The sequence below is a fragment of the Mus pahari genome, chromosome 21 (assembly GCF_900095145.1).
Source record: "Mus pahari chromosome 21, PAHARI_EIJ_v1.1, whole genome shotgun sequence".
NCBI lineage: Eukaryota > Metazoa > Chordata > Mammalia > Rodentia > Muridae > Mus > Mus pahari.
Genome location: NC_034610.1, coordinates 20,672,943 through 20,694,112, shown reverse-complemented (window position 1 = coordinate 20,694,112; position 21,170 = coordinate 20,672,943). Strand labels below are relative to the sequence as shown.

The following is a 21,170-nucleotide window of genomic DNA, read 5'->3' as shown; positions in this document are numbered from 1 at the left end:
CATATTCATCCTTCCCACTGTCTTAGACAGAGGAATGAAATATGGCCCCCCAGGCAGGCGGTAGCTATTCAAGGCCTTCCTAGTGTGGCTGCTGACATCACCAAGGGTAGTGGAAATCCTGAGACTCCAGCTGAGGGGTGTGAGAGGCCACCACAGTCTAGGCCGTGCCAAGAGGACTCTGTTCCCAACAAGGCTCTAGCAGAGACACTCTGTGCAATAGCCTTGTGCTTTATTCAGATCCGCCAGCAAGGGCAGTAACATCCAAGTAACCCGGAGTCCCACTAGTCTTGGAATAGGCCAGAAGACCTGGGCTCTGTCTACCAACGTGTCCTACCAACTTGTCCTATTGGGTGGGCAGAATGGGCTCAGATCCTGGGAGCCAGAGCCAGCCTCCTAGGATGGGGACATAGCAGCAAGTCCCCTGGGCCCAGGGACATGTACTTCAGCCTAGGCAGGTGTCCTGTCCCATCTAGCAGCTCCGTTTCTCTGGAATCTGATGTTCAGGGGTCCAACTGCCCTGGGCCAGTGCCATTGGCCCTAGTGTCCTGTGAGCAGTGGTCATTTGTCTGGAAGGTAACTGACACAGTAGCAGCCACAGAAGGCTGGAAGGCAGAGTCACAGCAAGGGACAGATACCCCAGATGAACTGAAGGACTTCCTGCAGGTGGAAAGAGAAAGGGACCCATTAGTCCTGATTGGAAGATGCCCTCAGAGTCCCTTCTGTGCATCCTCTCCTTTGTGGTGGTGACAGCTAGGAGGGTCAGCGGCAGAGCCCATCCATGACTGCTCTTCTGGCCTCAGCCTGGGCCCTTTTTGTGGTTTGGGTTGTGGGAGGCATTTGTTTTGTTTTTGTTCAATCTGAGGATTGAACCTAGGCCCTTGTACTTAGCTAGGCAAATTTTTTCCACTGAGCTACATCCACTGATGTGTGTGTGTGTGTGTGTGTATGTATATGTACACACATATACAATACATATATTTTTATATAATATGTACACACATATAATACACATATATACAATATATGTATATAATTTAAATTTTTTGGTTATTTATATATATTAGTGCTCTATTTGCATGTATGCCTGTATGATAGAAGAAGGCATCAGATCACATTACACATGGTTGTGAGCCACCACGTGGTTGCTGAGAATTGAACTCAGGACCTCTGGAAGAGCAGTCAGTACTCTTAACTACAAAGCCATCTTTCCAGCTCCTATATATAAATTTTTGAGGCGGGCTATCTCCAAGTTTCCCAGGTTAGCCTTAAACTTGCTTTGCTGCTCAAGCAGGTCTTAAACTACTTGGGGTCCTCCTGCCTCAGTCTCCTGAACAGCTGGGATTATAACCTGGGACCATCAGACTTGGTCTTGGTTTGATATCTTTTGGACAAGGAAATTGTGTCACTATAGATGGTTCATTAGTCAATGACCTGTGTCACTTGTGACACGTGATAGTTCCCATGAGGCAAATGAAAGGTAGGGACAGCCAGGGGTCTGCAAAGGATGGGACCAAGGGGTGTGGACCATACCTGAAGTGTGGGAAACAGCATCATTCCCTGGTGGATCCAAGGGGTGGATCAAACTGGATGGTGGATAGGCAGTGTTGGGGGGCCTGTTGGTCACATAGGCCGGTCTGGGACTGGTGTACAGGCCTATATCAGACAGGTCTGTCATGTTGTGGCTGTGCATCCACAGGATGACATTTGGGTGGTTGCGGGCCTTCCGCAGATCTCCCAGGTTCTGGCCCAGCAGATTTTTCACACTGTCCACACCCATGCTCTGCAAATGAAGCCAGAGTTTTAGGAAGGAGGTGTGAGGGTCTGTGGGGATGCCTTCCCTTGTAAGGGACCCAGCACGGTCAGTCCTGCTCCCAGGACAGAGCAGGATGGGCACTGTGGGGCAGAGGTCAAATGTCAGCCACACTCCTCTAGCTTTGGAACATCTAAGACTTGGGGTTCCCAGCTTGGCCCACCCCGCTCTGTCTGCCGACCTCACAATCCTCCTGCCTCTTTGTCTTGAGTGCTGGGATTACTGATGTACACACAATGCACTCTAGACAAAGGGACAGGATTGTCAGGTCCAGATCAGCCTGGGTTATAGAGTAAGACCACATCTCAACAAAACAAAACAAAACAAAACAAAACAAAACAGAGTAGCCCCTGGGCCCACCTTCAGTGTCAGGGGGTTAAGGTTGGTGAACGTGTCAATGTCCATTGAGATGTTGGCCTCTGCCAGGTATTGAAGTTCCTCCAAAGGGGCACCACCTAGAGGGAGTGGGTGGGAGCCAAGGAGGCAGAGCGCTTGTCTGGGGGGGGGGGTGACACACGGGATGAAGGTAGGGTAATCAAGGAGAGGCAGAGGGAGAGGGGGCACAGCGCAGGGCTCACCGAGGTAGGGGCGGATTAAGTAGTAATATTCTCCCACGTTACTGGTGTTCCTAAAGACCTCATGAGCCTTGATGAACAGCACGTCCTTCCGACTCTGGGGGCAGGGAGAGATGTCTGGGGCTCCAGCCAGCCTGGGAGTGGGACAGGCAGATGAGCAGGCTGGAAAGCTCCTGATGGGACCACTGAGTGAATCCTCCATCCTTTAAAGTGCTGATTTCTTCTTGCCCTCTGTATAACTCCCCCAAACTTAAAACCACTGGGTACCTCAGTGGCTATATTTGGAAATAATAAATTTCTTTGCAGATGAAATCAGAGTAGAAGATGAAGTTCCAGCCGGGCGTGGTGGCGCACACCTTTAATCCCAGCACTCGGGAGGCAGAGGCAGGCGGATTTCTGAGTTCGAGGCCAGCCTGGTCTACAAAGTGAGTTTCAGGACAGCCAGGGCTTTACAGAGAAACCTTGTCTCGAAAAACCAAAAAAAAAAAAAAAAAAAAAAAAAAAAAAAAAAAGATGAAGTTCCTAGTTAGCCCTCAATTCACTTCCTGGCGTCTGTATGACAGATGGGGGTTTAGATACAGACGCACAGGAAAGGGCAAAGCAGGCTTCCTGTGAGGCTCAGAGGGCCTGGCCCCGCAGACGGCTTGACTTTGCACTTCTGGCCTCTAGAAGGTCTAGAGAATTTAGTTCTCATTTTAAGTCACTCAGTTTGTGATGCTTCCTTCATTTTATGCTTTTTAAATCTTTGAAGATATTATCTCTGTGTGTGTGCGCACCACGTCCACGTGAGGTCAGTACTCGCCTTCACAGTGTGGGACCCAGGGATCGAACTCAGGCTGTGAGACTTGGTGGCAAGCACCTTTATGATGTGTGTGTGTGTACATGCACGTGTGCGTGCAGCCCAGAGTTTCACTTCAGGTGTGTTCCTCAGTAGTAATTATTATTTGGGACACTGGCCATCATCATTTCAGCTAGACTGGCCAGCCGGCAAGCCCCTGGGATCCTCCTCATCCTGTTTCCCCAGTGCTGGCGTCAAAGGTGTGGTGATTACCTCCAGCTTCTGTTGGATGTTGGAGATCTGAATTCAGGCCCTTATGTGTGTGCCACAAGCACTCTACAGGCTGAGCCGTTTCCCTCGCCACTTGTGACATTCTCTTATGGCGGTCCACTAAACCTCTGGTGGCGAGGCTTGGACCATTCCACCCTCTGTCCCCAGCCTCAGCTTCCCCCGGGGCCTCATGTTGGGAAGGCGGCTGACTGGGAGGCTCACCGGAACTCTGAGGGCTGGATGATCTGGAGCTGCTTGAGGCTCATCCAGCAGAGACGGGAGCCCCCGATGGCCACCAGAAGAGCTCCAGTGACCTTGCCGTTGTGGTCCAAGAACCTCTGTAGAACTGCCTGGAGGCGGGGCCAGGCTCAGTGGGTCTGGGCAAGGCAGACCAGCCAGCTCCCGCCCCATCGCCAGCCCTATCACCCTCACCTCCGTCTGGTTATCCAGAGCCGCATCTGAGGCCAGCAGGACCATCAGTGTGTCTCCGGATGTGATGTTCCACTGGCCGATTTCAGCGAGGGAGTAGAGGTAGACCAGCGAGGGGATGAGGTGCAGCTGGTCCTCAGGGATGCCATGTGGGTAGATCTGAGGCAGGTGGGCAGCTTCAGTTGTAGCTGAGCCTTCCAACCTCCACCCCACAGAGACCAGCCACGCACCTGAGTAAGCTTGGCTTTGACAACGCGCTGGCACTCCGCAGGCAGCGGGTGTTGGAGCAAAGGGTCCAGGTTGGCCCTGAGCACACGTGTGCCTAGGCAGGATTCCAGCTGGGTGCAGTCATAGTGCACCAGGAAGAGGTCATCCTGCAGGGTGGCTGCTGTGATGTTGCCACGGATACAGGATCTCCCTGCAAGGTGTGCTGATGAGCAGTCTGGCCGTCGAAGGCCTGAGGTGACAGCTTGCTGGCTTTGGGACTCTATCTGTAACCCTGGCCCCGACTTTGCTCTTCTTCGCTTTTGCAGGGCTGAGTCTTGCTGGACTCAAAGTTAAAATCCTCCTGTCTCAGTCCTTTAAGTGCCACCAGGCCCAACCTCCTCTACTTCTGATCATAACCAGACATTGACTTGCTCCTCATTTTTGGTCTCTAGCCAAGAGTTTGGCCCAGACCAGGTCAAGATTAGGAATCCAGACTGGTGGAGGCTTAGAGTCCCCTAGTATACAGCAATCACACTGACCTGTGCGCCGCCTGGGCCTTGAGGACACTGAAGTGGCCTTGGACTCCAGGAAGTTGTCAACGAAGCGTCTGGCATCGTGCCTGCTCAGCTGGCCTGCCCGGCAAGCAGCCACCACACTGCAGAAGAAGTCCAAGCCCACAGCCTGGCAGAGGCAAGTGTGTCCATTCTCAGTCCTGGGAAGGGTCAGTCTAGCCCCTCCCTCTGCCCCACAGGCCCTATGTGCTGTGTGATAGGAGTACCCAGGGTCACCATTCACGGTTCAGAATAGCTGTGTGGCACACATAGTCACGAATGGATTGGTGGTACCCACAGCCAGTCGCACGCCAAGCGCCTTCCTACCTCCTGCACCTCCTCCCACAGGTGGGGGCTGATGTAAGTGGCCAGGGGTCCGAGGGCCTGCAGCCCCTCCAGGTTCCAGGAGCCAGGAGGCCTGGTGCATGGGAAAGGATTCTGTGTTGGAGTCTAATATGCTACCCCTCTTCTAAGCAGGCTGGAAGATATGCATAGGCTCTTAATTCCTGGCCAGCGCCCACACAGTTTTGGGGATTTATCTTGCTACGAACCCGAGGTGGTGGGAAGCACCCTTAGCCCTGTACCTCACTGCTTCAATCTGCAACATCAGAGTGGGGTTGAGGCTGGGGTTAGAGTTCAAAGAATAGTAAGACTTCAGGGAGGCATCACTGCTGTCCAGGGTTCAAACCTTAAGCCCCTCACATCTTATCTGATGCCCTCTAGCCTCCCTGGATCCCCCCAAGCCTCGTCCCCAGAACCCCACCCACCCGATTTGCGTCTTCCCGCTGGCCAGCAGGGTGTTAAGGGCCACAGTCTGCATGACAGTAAGCCTTGGGCAGCGAAGGAGGTTCTTCAGCACACTGGGGTCTGCGGTCACAATTTGTGGTGCCTCCATGTCACACACCAGGACCCCAAGAAGCCACAGGTCTGAGGCACTGAGCTGTAGGTGGGGTCCCCCCTGCAGAGACAGAAGGTCAGTGCTGACCAGGAAACGGGCCTCACTGCTCAATCATACCTCCACCCGAGGAACCTACCAGACAGGCCAAGGCTGTGCGCCGCAGGGCAACTCTCTGGTTGGGCAAGTTCGCGAGCAGTTCTGTGTCCCCTTGGGCAGCACGGTGAATGAAGGCCCGGCAGTTAGTGTCCCTCACCTGGCTTAGACTAAGGAGAAGTGGAGGGATGTCAGGGAGGCAGGACTGCGCCTCCCACCAGCCTTCCCAGTGTCTCCGGGGTGGCCCAAGACCAGAGGTGGTGGCCCAACCACCACTGGCAGGCACATGATGAGGAGACCATCACCGCGGTCCTGGGTTCAAACCTCCCCTCTGATGGCAGGGGCACTCACTCGTAGAAAAGTAGAAGGTTGGGTGGGTGGAGCTCGAAGTCGTCCTGGAGACCCAGCTGTGCAGCGAGGTTGGCCAAGCAGCTGAGCTGAGTGGGGGTAGAGGGCAGGCAGCAGGTTATTGCCTGTCCCGTGTGGACCGGCCCTGGTGGGACACTGCTCTGCCCCTACCCCCCTCAGCAGAAGGCATGCTTTAAGAAGGAACTGGAGATATGTGTGAGAGAAAACCTGCAGTAGCACAGCGTAGAGAAAGGCAGGTAGAAAAACCAAGACCCGGGACAGACAGCCCTGAGAAGCAAATGGAGGGACTGAAATGAGAAGTCAGAGACGAGCGGGTGTGGTGTCCCATGCCTCTGATCCCAGCACTCTAGATACAGACACAGGGGGACCTTTGTGAGTTGGAAGCCAGCCTGGTCTACAGAGTGAGTTCAAGAGCAACCAAGATTATGTAGAGACCCTGTCTCAAAAAAAAAATCCAAGGATGTTCAAATTTGAGCTGCAGCTGTTCAACTGTGTGTAAATTCTGACACTCACTTGAGGCAAGTGGCCCCACAGATGGTTAAAGTGGTTAGTTAGCTTTACCTAGAGAGAGCTCATCTCCACCTGTCCTCCCTCCCTCCCTCCCTTCTTTTTTTCCTTTATAGGGGTTTCACTATGTAGCCTGTCTGACCTTGAGCTCACGATTCTCCATGGGAATACATCATGTCTAGTGTGGTGAGCCCCCACCGGCGCGTGTGGGTAATGGCAGATTCTGCCTTTCCAGGGACGGGTTCATTCCCTCTAAGTTGCCACACCTGCACATGCTTGGACATTCTTTACCATCCCTTTGTCAAGGGGTGTGCAGCCAAGACGTGCGTGTTCCACCTCGTGTCTCGGCACTCGCCACAGCCAGGCTCGGGGCGCTTCACCATTCCTCGGGAGCAGCTTCTGGTGTTGACGTCCTGCCAGCTTCGTTCATTTTTGCCTCTGGTTTTTCATCTCTCTCTCTCTTCTTTTAGATCTCTCTCTCGTCTTCCCCTGGTTTTCTAATAGAAAACTACACTGTGCAGATATTTTTCCTTTGGAGCTTTCTTCCCCCTGTGGTAATGGTGGTGGTGGGGTTCATACATCCTATGGCAAGCGTGTGGAGGCCAGAGGACATGTGGGAGACGATTTTCTCTTTCCACCATCTGGATTCTGGGACCAAAATCAGTTTGTCAGGCTAGTGACAAAACCCTTTACCAGCTGAGCCATCTTACAAGACCTGCATCTTTCTTTTCTAACACACGCATTCAAAGCTGTAGTCCGCCATCGCTCCTGCTGCACTACATTGGTGTTGGTAAGTTTTCTTTCTTCTAGACAGGGCCCTGCTCTGTAGCTCAGGTTCAGACTCACTGTCCTCTGTGTCAGCTTTCAGACTGCTGGGGTCCCAGCACAGACCGCCACGGCAGGCTGCATTTTTTATTTTCATTTAGCTCAAAACTTTTTCACAATTGTCCTGATGCCAGACATGGTAGTGCCCACCTGGAATCCAGGCACTTGGGAGGTTTTTAACTTCACGAGTTTAAGTCCAGGGCTGGAGAGATGGGTAAGTGGTTAAGGCTTTCCTTAACCACACCTGCAGAGAGCTTGAGTTTGGTTCACAGCCCTCACTTGATGGCTGACAACTGTCTGTAACTCCAGTTCCAGGGGATCCAGCATCCTCTTCTGCCCTCTCCAGTGCTGCATACATACATGGTACACAGACATATATGTGGAAAAACATACATATTACTTAAAAAAATCTTTAAAAGAAAAAGAGTTAAGGCCATCCTTGGCTATGTGGTGAGTTCAAGACCAGACTGGGGTACATGAGACCTCACCCCCAGAAATAAAATCTTGCGAGTTTTGCTGGGCGTGGTGGCGCATGCCTTTAATCCCAGCACTCGGGAGATAGAGGCAGGATGATTTCTGAGTTCGAGGCCAGCCTGGTCTACAAAGTGAGTTCCAGGACAGCCAGGGCTATACAGAAAAACCCTGTCTTGAAAAACCAAAAAAAAAAAAAAAAAATCTTGCAAGTTTTGTTCATGGGCTGGAGAGATGACTCAGCAGTTAAGAGTACCGGCTGCACTTCCAGAGGAACTGGGTTCAATTTCCAGCACCAACATGGTAGCTCACAACCATCCATAACTTCAGTTCTGAGGCATCTCACACCCTCTTCTGATCTCTGTAGGTACCGGGCATGCATGTGATGTACACACACACACACACACACACACACACACACACACACACACACAAGACAGCAAACAGCCATACATATAAAAATAAATCTATTTTAAAGAGTGTGTTGTTCAGTCAGGTGGTGATGGTGCATGCCTTTAATTCCAGCACTTGGGAGGCAGAGGCAAGTAAATTTCTGCGAGTTCAAGGCCAGCCTAGTCTACAGAGTAAGTGCCAGGACAGCCAGGGCTACACAGAGAAACCCTGTCTCAAAAAACCAAAAGAGTGTGCTGTTCAATTTCCAAGTGTCTGAGAGTTCCCCATCTACTTTCTGCCACTGATTTCTTGTTCAAGCTCACTGCTCCGGGAGCAGATACTGGATGCTTTCTTTGCAAGGACTTTGAGGGTGGTCTCAGAGCCAGTGATGTGTTTGTCTTGGTAAGAGCGCATGTGTTCTTTTTGTTGTGCAGTAAAGCTGTCCACACAAACCAGCTCCAGCGGTTGAACTTCTGAATGAGCTCCTCTGTATTCTTGATTCCTCTGCCATACCTGATCTGTCCTGCTGGGCAGTGGACGTGCTGGCTATCACAATGAATTTATCAATTTCTCCTTCCAGTCTATCTGTTTGCACAATGTGTATCTGGACAATTTGAGGTTAGGTGCACACTCGTTAAAGGTTGTTTTTGTTTTGTTTTGTTTTTTTAAAAAGGATCTCTCTACACAGTTGAGGCGGTCCTCTGTTCATTCTCTAAAGGCTGAAGTTAAAGGCCTATGCCACACTGTCCAGCTCTTTCCTTCTAAGTTGGGCAGATGATGGTTAGTTAGGGAAAAGTAGGCTCAGCCGGCCTCGGTCTAGGCTCTGGCAGCCCCCGTTGGGAGAGAGGCCAGAGGGCTGAAAGAGCTTCCCTCATGAGTCCTGGTGCTGGAACACCCCAAGGAGGCATCACAACCTAGGTGAGCCCAGGGAGGGGCCTGAGGCAGTGGACAACAACTTTATCATCTCAAACTGAGGTCAAAGCACCCCGTAGACAGACTTGCCAAAACATGCTGGAGCCATCCAATGTGGGTGCTCACATAGATCACCTCATAGCGGACGAGTCCCTCGGGAGGGACAGACTACTTGATCACCTCATAGCGGACGAGTCCCCTCAGGAGGGACAGACTACTTGTGACAGTGGGGCTACCAAAGAGTCGCATTCTAGGTGGTTCTGAGGTTGTCAGGATGACTTGGAGACAGCCCTCTGCTTCAGGGAAGCTGTGTGCCAGCCCCAAAAGTCCATGCAGAACTGGCCCTCCACCGGTGTCCTCTCCGGTACCCCGGTCGTTACCCACAATAGCTGAGCTCTTTTCGGACCTTGAAGCACTTACCTGCCAGGCTTTGAGTGCGACCCTCTGTGAAGCCAGGCTTCTGATCAGACTGGAGAGCTGTTCGCGGGGCAGCTGGCTGGCTGGCAAGCACCAGAAGTTTTGCAGGAGGGAGGTGTTGTTCCTGTGCAGAAGGAGGAGGCCATGTGAGTCCAAAGGGAGCCCATGAAGAAAGGCAAGGGAGGCTTTGGCTACTGAAAGGGGGACTAAGATCACTCAGCTGTCTCCACCATTGGGGAATAAGAGGCGGGGAGTACCTGTTACAGACAAAATGTCCTTCCCGTTTTCCCTTCCTCGCTCTCTTGCTCTCTCCTTCCTTCCTCCCTTCCTTCCCCCATCCATCCTAGAGGACCTTGTTAGGGCCAGGTTCTCAGCTGGATGGGCCTTTAACATGGGTCCTGCCCTCACTCTGGGGTTCAGGTTTAGCTGGCTTTGACTCAGGTTTGGACCAGTTCTGATGGCTGCTGAAGGGTATAGGGTCACATGCCGGATGACCACGGGTGAGGCCATCTTCTGGACTTCTCTCAGGGTGTTCTAGAGCATACGCCTACTGGTGGGAGGGCGTCTCTGAGGCCGACCCAGGCTGGGCTAGACCCACTTGGGAGCCTGTTCTGCCTGACGACTGGCCCATTGACGAACATGACTTCCGAGAAGTGGGGAAAGTCAAGCTCAGGCTGGAGAACCTTGGGCAGAAGAAGACTAAGCTAAAATTTAGGCAATAGCGATGGCCTTGAAGGCCCTGGTCCTGGTACAAGCAGTGCGGGCTGAAGACCAAAAGCTCCAAGGGAGCCTGGCTTCACAGAGGGTCGCACTCAAAGCCTGGCAGGTAAGTGCTTCAAGAGCCTGGAGATACTGGCTGAGGTTGTAAGTCCCTGATGGCCAAGGCTCCTTGTGATCATGGCCACACCATTGACAATGGCCGCCGTATAATTGACACTGGACGCTGGAAGCAGGACGGTGAGCGTCACTGAGATCAGACTATGCCCTCTAGGTCAGAGATGGCAGGCAAATGGTGGCCCTGTGTGAGCCTTATGTACAGACTCTGGACATAGTCCCTCCCCTGGGACCATCAACAGACCTCTTCAGGACCACTTCTCTTCACGCCCTGTTTCAGAACACAGTCTGCCCAGTTTGGGTTTTGCTCACCTGACCCATGTGTTGGCTTCACTAGCATTCAGTCCTCCCTTGGGCAAGCCCTTAGCCTGAGGACCCGAGCAGTGGGCGGTGAGGGACAGGAGGAGGGCGAGACCAGGACTTGCCAGGGCGCCTGCAACAGAGTGTTGGTGAACCCACGGGAAGGAGTTCCCTGTGACTGCCTCAGCCACAGCTCCTCCTAGAATGGAGGACCTGGAGGGAGCTGGCAGAGCCTTATCAGTTTCTGTGTACATAGCCTGGGCCAGCATGTGGTGTGTCTGCTGGAACACACGGTATCAGCAAGTATGTGTACGTTTTCTGTACACGCGTACATGTGTGTAAGTGCCTCCTTGATTGTTGCCCTGTGTGCTTATAGTGTGAACCCAAAACTCAGAGTCAGAGGGTTGGCTCCATATTCTTCTAAGCCCCTCATTTCTGTAGTGGGACATAAAAGGGTCTCCCAGCCCAGGAGGAAGGGGTTTGCTTCCAGCGACACAGAGCAGACTCTTAGCAAAGTCTCTTATGCAGCAGCAGGGCCTATGGAAGACGGCCATGCTCTGATGTCCTTTGTGGGCCACTTTCTCCACTGTCTCCTTGGAGCCTGACCTGGTTTATGCAGGAACTACCAAAGAGGGCTTGGTCTATGTCTTTCTGCCTAGACCGGTGGTGGCCCTTGCCACAGCCCCGTCTTGTCCACACTAGGACCCCCTAGGACTGTGTTGGTGGGGCTGTGGTTCCAATGCTCTTTTGTACCACACTAGCTGTCCTGTGTCCCAGGGAGCTCAGTCTCCTCCCTTCCTTCCCTTGCAGCGGGTCCCCAGATTCGGGTTCACGTGGATGGGATGGCCAGAGCATCGATACCCGCCTCTGCGGCAATATGACCCCTAGCTACCCAAGGTACCCCCTTCTGTGTAGAAGGGTTCTCTCACCCACTCTGGAGCCCATAGCTGACGGTCGGAGAGTCCTGATCATCCTGGCTGAAGCGTCTCAAAGCAGGGAGGCCCGAAGGCTATGGGTGGTAGGTCCAGGCCTAGCTGGATAATAGGCAGGGAGCGACTCAGGTTAGTTCCACGGGAGATGGAAAGGGAGAGGGAAATAGAAAGAGAGCCAGCATTCACTTCTCGAAGGGTACCTGACCCTGCCTGGGGAGGAAAACAGCCCCGCAAACAAACGTCACAACAGCAGGGAGTGGCAGGGGAGGAGAGCTAGAGAACCTGGTCTTTCTTATCACAGGTCGGCCCCGGGGACCCATGCGTGCCTAGTATCCAATTAGCAAATCTCACAAACAGTGAATCTCCCAAGCAGTGGTGGAGAGGTGCCCCCATGCCTTGTGGCCCCACACCTCAGAGATCTCAGTTCTAGAAGACAAGACGGGGCTCAGCTTGAGCTGTTGGAGTGCCTTGTGCCAGGGACTTTCCCTACCACAAGGTGTACGGTCTGATGGCTTTTGGGTCCCTACGACCTTCTGATTCTATGAGGCCCAAGAGGTACACAGGAAGGCTACTACTACCTTGCGTAGGGAGCAAAACATGCTCAGACGCTTAGGAGTCTGCAACATTGTGGTCTAGTTGATGTCAGGTCTTACCTGAGCAGGAATGTGGAGTCTGGTAGTGAAGGTGCTGTCCAGGACAGGGAACAGGCTACTTCTGACCAGATGGCCACATGATACAGTAGATCAGGTGTTCCGGATGCCAGTGGTCCAGGCTCAGATTCTGTCCATCCTTGCAGCTGAGTCCCAGAATGCAGGGTTGATATGGGCAAAGCTGTCACAGTTCACGATCATCTGTAAACCTGGCCCAGGAAGCAGCCCGGCATGGCTCTGCCTAGTCATTCTACTGTGGCCGTGACACCTGCCGGGCAGGCCTGTGCGAAGGAGACTAGACTGTGCCAGGTGATGCTTGTATCAACCCCTCGGGCCCAGGCACAGCACGCACCTGCTCTTCAGCCCCAGGAGAAACTCAGGCTGAGCTTGGGCTGAGCTCAGGGTTGGCAGGCACCCAGCACACACCCTCCCCTGGAGGCCCAGGGTGTGACAAGGGGGAGCCTGAATTCACGTATGTCTCATCTTTGAGCACATAGGTGTATCTAAACAGACTGTGCATCCCCAGAGCTTACACGTGCAAGCTGTTCCCACACTGGACATTATGCACACACAGACAAGTATGGTAGGTGGGCACCGCCATCCTATGGGTGCTAAAACCCAGTGTCATGTAGACATGTGGGCTAGGAAGCAGAGCGAGTGTCCAGAGAGGCATACATTGGACATCTATTCCAGCTGATGACTTCACTCAGGGCCTAAAAGCTGCCGCCAAAACCTCAGGGCACCACCATGAGCACCAGGGCCGAGATGACGGCTCCACCAGGCAAGCCTCTGAGACGGTGAGGTAAGAGGAAGGGATGCGCAGGGCTTCCAGCCTACCCGCTGTAGTGTTTCCTGAGATGCAACCTCTGGGCTGAAGCAGAGGGTCCTGAGTGTCCCAGGCTGGTTCCTGACTCATAGCACTGGCCATTGCCTACTTGAAGCTCTTACTTTGGAAGGGGCCGTGGAGAGAAGGAAGGCTCCAGGGCCTTGAACCCCTGAAGTGTTGGTCTGGAGCCACACAATCACTGTCTTCACCCAAAGGTAAACATCAAGCTTGCTTTGTAGCCCTGTATGAGGCTGGGAGCAGTAGTGACATCAGATCATAGTCCTCCCAGGCGTCCCAGAGTCCTGCCTGGTGGGTGCCCCATTGGGTTTGAGTTCAGATGGCTTGGCTGTTTCAGAGTCTTCCTTAGGATGAGTCTCGCAGGGCTCCTGGGCTTCTGTCTGGACTAGTGTGACTGAGAGAGTGGTCCCCAGCAGCTACATCTGGCACTAGTGAGGGGCACCCACTTTAGGGGCCTCCATTCTGGAAGGCAGATAGACAGACAGGCCGAGTTGGAGGGAAGGTAGAGCAGAAGGCCAGGGCAAGGTCCTGGGGACACTTTTGGAAAAGGGTCCCAAATATAGTGGACAGGCTGACCCTGAGCCCCAGTATTGCCCTGGGGTCAAGGGCAGACTGCCAATGGAGCCTGACTCCATTGCTGACCTTTGTTTCGGCTAAGGAATTGTTTTTGTGTTTGTATTCATTTGTGGCCCTGGTATCGAACCTAGGACCTTGAGCTTGCTAGTCAAGTACTCCACCACTAACTTACATCCCCTGCTTTGGCTTAAAAGGCTGCTCTGGACACGGAGCGGGCTCCTGGGAGGACGTGCCATGTGGTGGGGTCTCCACCTACCTCCAGGGCCCAGGTAGGCTGGAGGAGAGTTTCCACATTCTAGCTTGGGCAGAGGTCAGATACTTGGCTGCCCAGTGTGGGCTCCACCTCCAGGGCAGCCCTAGGCCCAGGATCAACAAATGACCATAGCGGTAGAGTCATAGCTGATATGGCCACATCCCGTCCCTCTCTTCTGTGTGGCTAACTGAACCCTCCCACAGCCTTGTGCTAGTTCAAATCCTGACTTTCCAGATGAGTGTATGGGGGCCCAGAGAGGCTGAGTGAGTGGTTCTAGGGCACACAGTAAGTGCCATTGCCAGAGAGCCCCGGGCAAGGCCTTCAGCACACTGCCCCTGCTTAGCTTGACCCTGTCTGAAGTGCTTGCCAGGCTGGCCCTGTCTTAGATGGCCCCTCCTCCAAGGAGCCTTGTACAATTAATTGATCTATTTCCTTCCAACCTTGCCTGCCTCATAGTCACAGATGAGGGCGAATGTGCAAAGGTGGATCCCCCACTGGGACTCTGGAGCCTCAGCAGGTGACATCCCACCTGGCACGGGAGCAGGTGCTAATCAAGTAGGTACAGGGGCCCGGGAGACCATGAGGACTGGCTGAGATTTTCTAAGCAGACATAGTTTTTGGAGTGTTTTCTGGAGCAGGGCCTTGTCCAGGCCTTCTGCTCTACCTTTCCTCCAACTTGGTCTGTCTGTCTGTCTGTCTGTCTGTCTGTTTGCCCGCCTGCCTCCCATCTATCTCACTCCTTCCTCCATGGCCTCAAGTTTCCACTCTGTACTTGGCCACTGGGATAGTTCAGAGCCCTCTCCCACCCCTCACACTGCCCACTGGTGTTCTCCCCCGAGGCTATAAGCTGGTATACTGGTCCTGCCTAGGCACTTGGCACAGCTCAAGTCTGGCAGAGCCTGTGGCATCAGGTTGCATTCTTTTGCTCCCACAGCTGGCCTGTCCTTTGGGAGGTAGGATGGGTCATGGAAGTTGAGAGGAGCATTGGCCCTGTCCAGGGACCCCCCTGAAGCTCCTGTGCCCTGGTGGGTGCTGGCTATGATGTCACTGCTATGCTTCCTGTTCCATCAGGGCCATGCCTACCACGGGGGAGTTGCTTCTCTTTGTAATAATGTGTGTGTGTTTATGTGTGTGTATGTATGTGAGTGCATGTGTTTATGTGTATGAGTACACGTGTTTATGTGTGTGCATGTGAGTACATGTGTTTGTGTGTGAATGCATGCGCATGTTTATGTATGTGAGTGCATGTGTTTATGTATGTGAATGCATGTGTTTCTGTGTGTATGCACATGAGTAAACGTTTATGTATGTATGTATACGTGTTTATGTGTGAGTGCACATATGTGATTGCGTGTGTGTAGATCAGAAGACAGTCCTGTCAAGTGTTAGTCTTATCTTGTCTTTCATATTGTTTTAAGTCTTTTTTGTTGCTGTTGTTTGTTTTGTTTTTACAAGACAGGGTTTCTCTGTGTAGCCCTGGCTGTCCTGGAACTCACTCTGTAGACCAGGCTGGCCTCGAACTCAGAAATCCGCCTGCCTCTGCCTCCCAAGTGCTGGGATTAAAGGTGTGTGCCACCATGCCCAGCCTGAGATAAGTCTTCTGTTTCAGAGCTGCACACACCAGGCTGGCCCACACCTTCCAAGGACTCTCCTGCCTCTACCTCCCAAGCCACAGTAGAAACTTGGGACTGTGAGCGAGCATGTCTGGCTTTGTGTGGCTTCTGGGGATCAAAACTCAGGCCTTCACACTTTCACAGCAAGTGTGTCGTCACCCACTGAGTCATCTCTTCAGCCTTCCCCCAAACTGCTTTTTAAAACAGGATCTCTTCCAGCAGGCCGGCTTCCAGCTTGTTACATAGCTGAGGATGACTTTGAACCTGGGATCTTAGGTCCCACCCTTGAGTGCTGGGATTACAGGTGTGCGCCACCACACAGAGGACTGTTTGTTGCTTTGTTTGCTTGAATGAACTGCTGGGGTTGGAACCCAGGGTTTCATGAATGCTAAGCTGAGCTAACCCCAGCCTTGGTCCCTCTGGGATAATTTGCAATTGGGGCTGGCTTGGCTTCTCAGAGGCAATGGCTCTCTCTTTTCTGTAGGAAAGCTGCCTCCTTATGCAGCAGCTGCCTTGGTGCTCAGCTTCCTGAGGAAAGTCTTTAGGGAGTCTTGAAAGATCCCTGCCTGAGGCCAGACAGAGAAGAACCCCTGAGAACCATAAATTTGTGAGGATGGCCCAGCCCTACTCCCTACAGGTCACAGGCTCCTTAGAGTCCAGTGGCAGACAGGACCCAGCAGTGCCCCTGTGTGGTGATAACAGGTATGACAGCTGCTGAAGGGCAGCGGGTGCTTAGGAGTTGGCTGCCAGGGAAGTGAGTGAGTGCCCAGAGCCTGGGTCTGCAGAGACATCCCTCCAGATCACCACTATGACTAGGCCTGTGCTAACTGAGGGACATCCTGAGGCACAACAAGAAAAGAACTGTATCTCCCCATGGAAAGACAAGGAAGAAGAAAAAAGTCTGTGAATGACCAGTGGGGGCTAGCATGGCCTTCTAGTCTACTCCAAGCTCTCCTTTTGCAGACTGGGAAACTGAGGCACAGGAAGCAGAAGCAGGGCCTCATGGCCCTGGTTTCCATGAAATCTCTACTAAGATCTAGTGGGTGTGATTTCTGGTCTGGCCCATCATGGGAGCTGTAGTCCAGAGTCAAGCATGGGGGCAGCTGAGAAGACACTGCAATGGGGAGGGGCTGAGCAGTAGCCAGGCAGGCTTCAGAGTTGGCTTTGTGATGTCCCTCCCATGAGCACTGGGACTCTGGGCACCTAGGCTACAGGCCAACATGAACAGTGGCTCTCCCAGAGACTCTGGTTGAAAGCTGCTATAATGCTCCTAACTGGGAGGGGCCTTCTGGGGCCTGGGCCTAAGACCCATCTTCTGGTCCCTACTGAGAACCCTCAAGCTCAATGCAAGTTTCTCATCGCCTGTGGGTGAGGAAGGGCGGCAGCAGCCATGACCTTGAGGTCTATAGTGGGTCCTGCTAAGCAGTCATAGACTAGAGGTCTACCAGGTTCAGCAAGGGTCACGGGTACCCCACATCAGATATGCTCATGGTCACTCTCAAGATTGATCACTGAACATTTATTCTTAATCCTAGACCCCTAGCTACAGGCAGGGTGCTGTGGCTGTGCTGTGGCACAGGTGAGGCCCAGAAGACTCCCAGGAGAGGACCCGAAGGCCGGTGCTGACACTCTATGGCTATGTGGAAGTCAGGCAGGTGGTGACATGTCAACGCTCTAGCTAGGAGCCCATAGAGCAGAAGCAGCATCCACAGCAGGGTTAGAGGACTGGGCATGCATGGAGGACGCCTCCGTAGACGCCCCAACACACTCCCATGCATCGGTGCCAAGCGCTAGATGCAGGCGGAGGAGGTGAGGCCCTGGCAAAGTTTAGGGAAGGCAAAGGCACATGACAGTGGTGGGCAGCAAGAGACAGGTTGGGGGCTGCAGGTGACCCAAGTCCAGGTAGGCTAATGCCAGGATGGCCCTTCTTGGGCACTCTGGGGCCCTGGGGGGATCCTCATTCCTCGCTTTGCCCTTCCTGGCTAGGGGTTTGGGCAAGCCTGGGGTGAAGCTAAAGAGGCAGAAAGCTGTACCAGAAGGAAAACCTGAGCTCCCTCTGGAGGAATGCTGAGAGAAGACTTACCTACTGGACATCTCCCACTGCCCGAGTACCCTGTCCTCCAGCAATCACGGCTGCCTAGCTGCTGAATGGTGTAGTTCTCAACCCCCAAAGCCCAGAGGCCCTTAGTTTTCCAGCTCTAGTGTCCACTCTGATAGCCACTGCAGGCATGATGCTCTCTGTGCCTCAGTCTCAGGAGGGGGTCGACCTGGCCTGGGCTGCGGGGTGGAGAGGCTGCAGGGCCTTGGCCCTCCACTCATAGGGTCGGGGTCAGGGTCAGGATCAGTCCGCAGGGCCTGGATGAGCTGTTCGAGGGGTTGAACACAGGTACTGGGATTCCAGCAGGCATCGAGGGCAGGCAGGAAGGGGTCAGGCGTACAGGCCTCCACACACTCGGCCTGCGTGGGGATGCGTAAGTAGAAGGCGTGCAGCATCATGCGGAAAGGTTGGTCCTCCTGGTCCTCAGCCTGGCCATAAGTCAGGTCGCCCACGATAGGGTGGCCAAGGGCACTGCAGTGCACACGAAGCTGGTGTGTCCGGCCTATGGGAGGGATCAGGGACGGGAGGTCAGGCTGGGAGGAAAACCATTCTTTGTCACTCTTTGTCACTCTTACAGTATCCAGCAAGTTCTCTGGGTTGGCTCTAGAGTCCCGGGCAGCCCTCTGGCTTTTTGCTGTGTTACAGTGCTGAGGAACGAACACAGGGCCTTGTGCACACTAGTAATCATTTTACAAGCGACTATACCCCCAACTCTCCTTTCTCCCTTTAAAGTTTTTTTAAAGTATATTTTAATTTTGGGTGTGTTGTGTTCCTGCACGCGCCTGCTTGACGCTACCCTGTTCAAGTAAGTCAGAAGACTTTTGTTCTTTGAGACAGGATTTTTTTTTTTTTCTTCTGGAACTCACTCTGTAGACCAGGCTGGCCTCAAACTAGCCCTGGCTGTCTTGGACCAGATGGGCCTCAAACTCACAGAGATCTGCCTGTCTCTGCCTCCAAAGTGCTGGGATTAAAGGCCTGCGCCACCACTTCACAATGCTCAGAAGACACCTTCTAAGAGCCTCTTGTCTCCTTCCATCACGCTGGTCTGGGACTCCAACTCAGGCTGTCAGGCTTGGCAGAGGGCACCTTCGCCCGCTGAGCCGCCTCACATAGCTAAGGATGGGCATGAACTTCTGATCTTCCTGCCTCTGTCTCTAGGATGTTACAAATGCTACCACACCTGCTTACCCGGTCTTCTTTTTCTAAAGAATGAATCCCTTGCTAGGCAGTCATGGCGTACGCCTTTAGTCCTCTGGAGAGGCAGAGGCAGGCGAAGTGCGAGGCCAGCCTGGTCTACAGAGTAAGTTTCAAGGCAGCCAAAGCTTCACAGAGAGAAAAGAAAGGAAGGAAGGAAGGAAGGAAGGAAGGAAGGAAGGAAGGAAAAAAGAAAGAAAGAAAGGAAGGAAGGAAGGAAGGAAGGAAGAAAGGAAGAAAGGAAGGAAGGAAGGAAGGAAGGAAGGAAAGAAGGAAGGAAGGAAGGAAGAAAAGAAGGAAGAAAGAAAGAAAGAAAGAAAGAAAGAAAGAAAGAAAGAAAGAAAGAAAAAAAGAAAGAGAGAGAGAGAGAAAGAAAAGTATGAATCTCTTCTGAGTAGCTGCTCTGCAGATCTGTGCCTAGGAAGGAAGGAAGGGCAGGGTGGGGCAGGGCAGGGTGGGGCAGGCCCTTGGTGTGGGATTCATTATATTTCTTGCTACAAATCAGACATTGGGACACAGGTCAAGAGATTGGTCGGGGTGGGCCGTGAGGGCACAGCCAGGGAGACCCTTGATCTAGCTAGAGAGAACAGCTTGACAGCCAGGGTACATGCAAGCACCAGCAACGAGCCTGCTATTGGCTCTGCCCACACACCTGGTACAGACCCAGGCAGGCCACAATGCCTGTACCTCAAGGTCCTTCCTTAGGTGACGAACTCCCGCCCTGGACGTACCTGTAAGTGGCTTTAGCAGCACTTTGGATACAGGGTCACCAGCATATAGGCCGTGCTCCAGGACCAGCAGCTCTGTGAGACTTGGCTTTGGGTTCTCACAACCTAGATGAAGAGGACAGTGTAAGGGCCCACTGGGCCAGCCCTAGAGCCTGAGCCAACTCCAGTTTCCACCTCACGAAGGCTTTGGAGACACGCCCATGGCCCCCACAACAAACCACGATTACCATGAGTGCCCTGGATGCACATGGTATGGGTCCGCCCCTCTGTGCTATTCCTGCCAATGGCATAGTTGATTGTCACTTGGCTTTCCTGGACATGGCCTCGGACCTGTGGAGCAAGGACATCACACGCAGCTCACTGGGCCACACTGTCATCTCTGACGAGGATGTGACTGAGCTCTAGGTAGGCACATAAGCCTGGCAGAGAGCTTTTGTTGAGAGGCCTGCTGGAGTAGGCTGTGAGCTTTGGGTCTCCACACAGCGTCCCAGGAACTGGCCAGGACTTACCAGTGCCAGGTAGGCTTTGGTGACTCGCCGTTCCTTGAAGCATTTATAAGCACTGCCCGCAGCTGCCTTATTCAGGGCCACGCACAGGGCCCCACTGGTGGAGAAGTCCAGCTGGTGGCAGAACCTGGGAACGGGCAGAAGAGCAGTAGTGGCTGGACCCTGTGGTGCACTGGTTAGCACCTCTGTGGCAGAGTCCAGTGGCCCAGCATCCTTTGGAAGGGTGCTGCAGTGGGGCTCTCCGTGTTGGCTGTGTACCTGAACCCATAGCAGGTGTCAGGGTCAGCCAGCTCTGGGAAGTGGTGTCGGAGCTGCTTCTGTAGGGTCAGGGTCTCCCGCCAGGTCTTGCTATCAATGCGCAGGTCCCAGTGCTTGTTCACCACCAGGAAGTCGCTGCTCTGGTACACGATGGACAGATTTTCCATGCTGCCAGGCTCCATGGTGGGGCTGCACGCAGGTGGGAGTGAGCCTGGGGTAGGAGGGTGCCTGACCTGGACCTCAAGTACTGTGCACACTTACTGGGGCCAGCACCTGCTGGAACCCTTTATGCCTTCCACAAGGGCCCAGGCCAGGGGTGTCAGCTCCGGATGGGAGTCTGGCCAAGGTCAGGTGATTCTGACTTGCCATGGACTCAGGGTTAGGGAGCTCTCCCTGACTTGAAGTGGAATAAACAGGCTGGTTGGCCAGCTCACGCCTACACACTTCACGCTAGGTTATTGCCCAGGACCACCCAGGACTTCAAGCGCTCCCTAACTTGCCTCCCACCAGCCTGTGACCACAGGCAGACCCTTTAGGACTTACCTGCAACAGGGCCAAGGGACCAGGATGTCACTTCTCAGCTCTGCATCCAACCTTGCTTTCCTATACTAGGAACCAGGTCTCGGCCTGGCTAGCGCGCAGCTCCGCCTTTGCACCCTGCCCATGCCACTCTCCTAATGGATGGTCGTACTGGCCAATGGCATTCCGGGCCTGGAGCTCCGCCCACTGAAGAATGGTAAGGCCCTACCCGAATTGTCTGCGCACGCGCTTTCTTAGTCCCACCTATTTCCCCGCCTCCCCCACGGATTACTTACTGTACAGGCCAATAGAAAGCGTTCTTAGTCCTCCACTTCAACCACTGAACTATTATTCCTCTCC

At 53.4% G+C, this 21,170-nt stretch overlaps 2 protein-coding genes across 5 annotated transcripts; both read right to left on the bottom strand.

The window, feature by feature from the left end:
* Positions 1-212: 212 nt before the first annotated feature.
* On the bottom strand, positions 213-12,486 carry LOC110338412 (mesothelin-like protein). Its single transcript, XM_021221774.1, has 16 exons — positions 12,225-12,486; positions 11,569-11,669; positions 10,652-10,772; positions 9,509-9,629; positions 5,963-6,048; positions 5,655-5,781; positions 5,388-5,578; positions 4,948-5,038; positions 4,609-4,750; positions 4,093-4,280; positions 3,866-4,021; positions 3,656-3,783; positions 2,389-2,519; positions 2,171-2,265; positions 1,531-1,780; positions 213-657 (listed from the first exon to the last, which is right to left on the bottom strand). Exons 2-16 carry the CDS (start codon positions 11,609-11,611, stop codon positions 470-472), a joined length of 2,058 nt encoding a protein of 685 aa, XP_021077433.1. The 5' UTR covers positions 11,612-11,669; positions 12,225-12,486; the 3' UTR covers positions 213-469.
* Positions 12,487-13,293: 807 nt separating this feature from the next.
* On the bottom strand, positions 13,294-20,965 carry Rpusd1 (RNA pseudouridine synthase domain containing 1). Of its 4 annotated transcripts, XR_003842703.1 has the most exons (7): positions 20,835-20,936; positions 20,292-20,480; positions 20,037-20,160; positions 19,755-19,857; positions 19,531-19,632; positions 17,591-18,107; positions 13,294-13,527 (listed from the first exon to the last, which is right to left on the bottom strand). XR_003842703.1 is itself a non-coding variant. In XM_029533038.1 (6 exons), the coding sequence occupies exons 2-6, from the start codon at positions 20,471-20,473 to the stop codon at positions 17,692-17,694; spliced, it is 927 nt and encodes a 308-aa protein (XP_029388898.1). In that variant the 5' UTR covers positions 20,474-20,502; positions 20,835-20,936; the 3' UTR covers positions 16,904-17,691. The 4 variants fall into 4 exon arrangements, 3 of the variants coding, with proteins under 3 accessions (XP_029388898.1, XP_021077166.1, XP_021077167.1); XM_029533038.1 differs by lacking the exon at positions 13,294-13,527 and having other exon boundaries at positions 16,904-18,107; positions 20,292-20,502; XM_021221507.2 differs by lacking the exon at positions 13,294-13,527 and having other exon boundaries at positions 17,006-18,107; positions 20,835-20,965.
* Positions 20,966-21,170: the final 205 nt, after the last annotated feature.

Bases quoted from the DNA above. Each gene is read 5' to 3' on its own strand.
- LOC110338412 (XM_021221774.1), bottom strand. From the start codon at position 11,611: ATGATCAGGACTCTCCGACCGTCAGCTATGGGCTCCAGAGTGG. The intron at 5,782-5,962 runs GTGAGTGCCCCT...ACTTCTCCTTAG, and splicing joins AACCTTCTACTTTTCTACGA to TCTAAGCCAGGTGAGGGACA. The intron at 1,781-2,170 runs GTGGGCCCAGGG...CTTCATTTGCAG, and splicing joins TTAACCCCCTGACACTGAAG to AGCATGGGTGTGGACAGTGT.
- Rpusd1 (XM_021221507.2), bottom strand. From the start codon at position 20,473: ATGGAGCCTGGCAGCATGGAAAATCTGTCCATCGTGTACCAGAGCAGC. The intron at 19,633-19,754 runs GTAATCGTGGTT...CTCTTCATCTAG, and splicing joins GTGCATCCAGGGCACTCATG to GTTGTGAGAACCCAAAGCCA. The intron at 18,108-19,530 runs GTACGTCCAGGG...TCCCTCCCATAG, and splicing joins GCTGCTAAAGCCACTTACAG to GCCGGACACACCAGCTTCGT.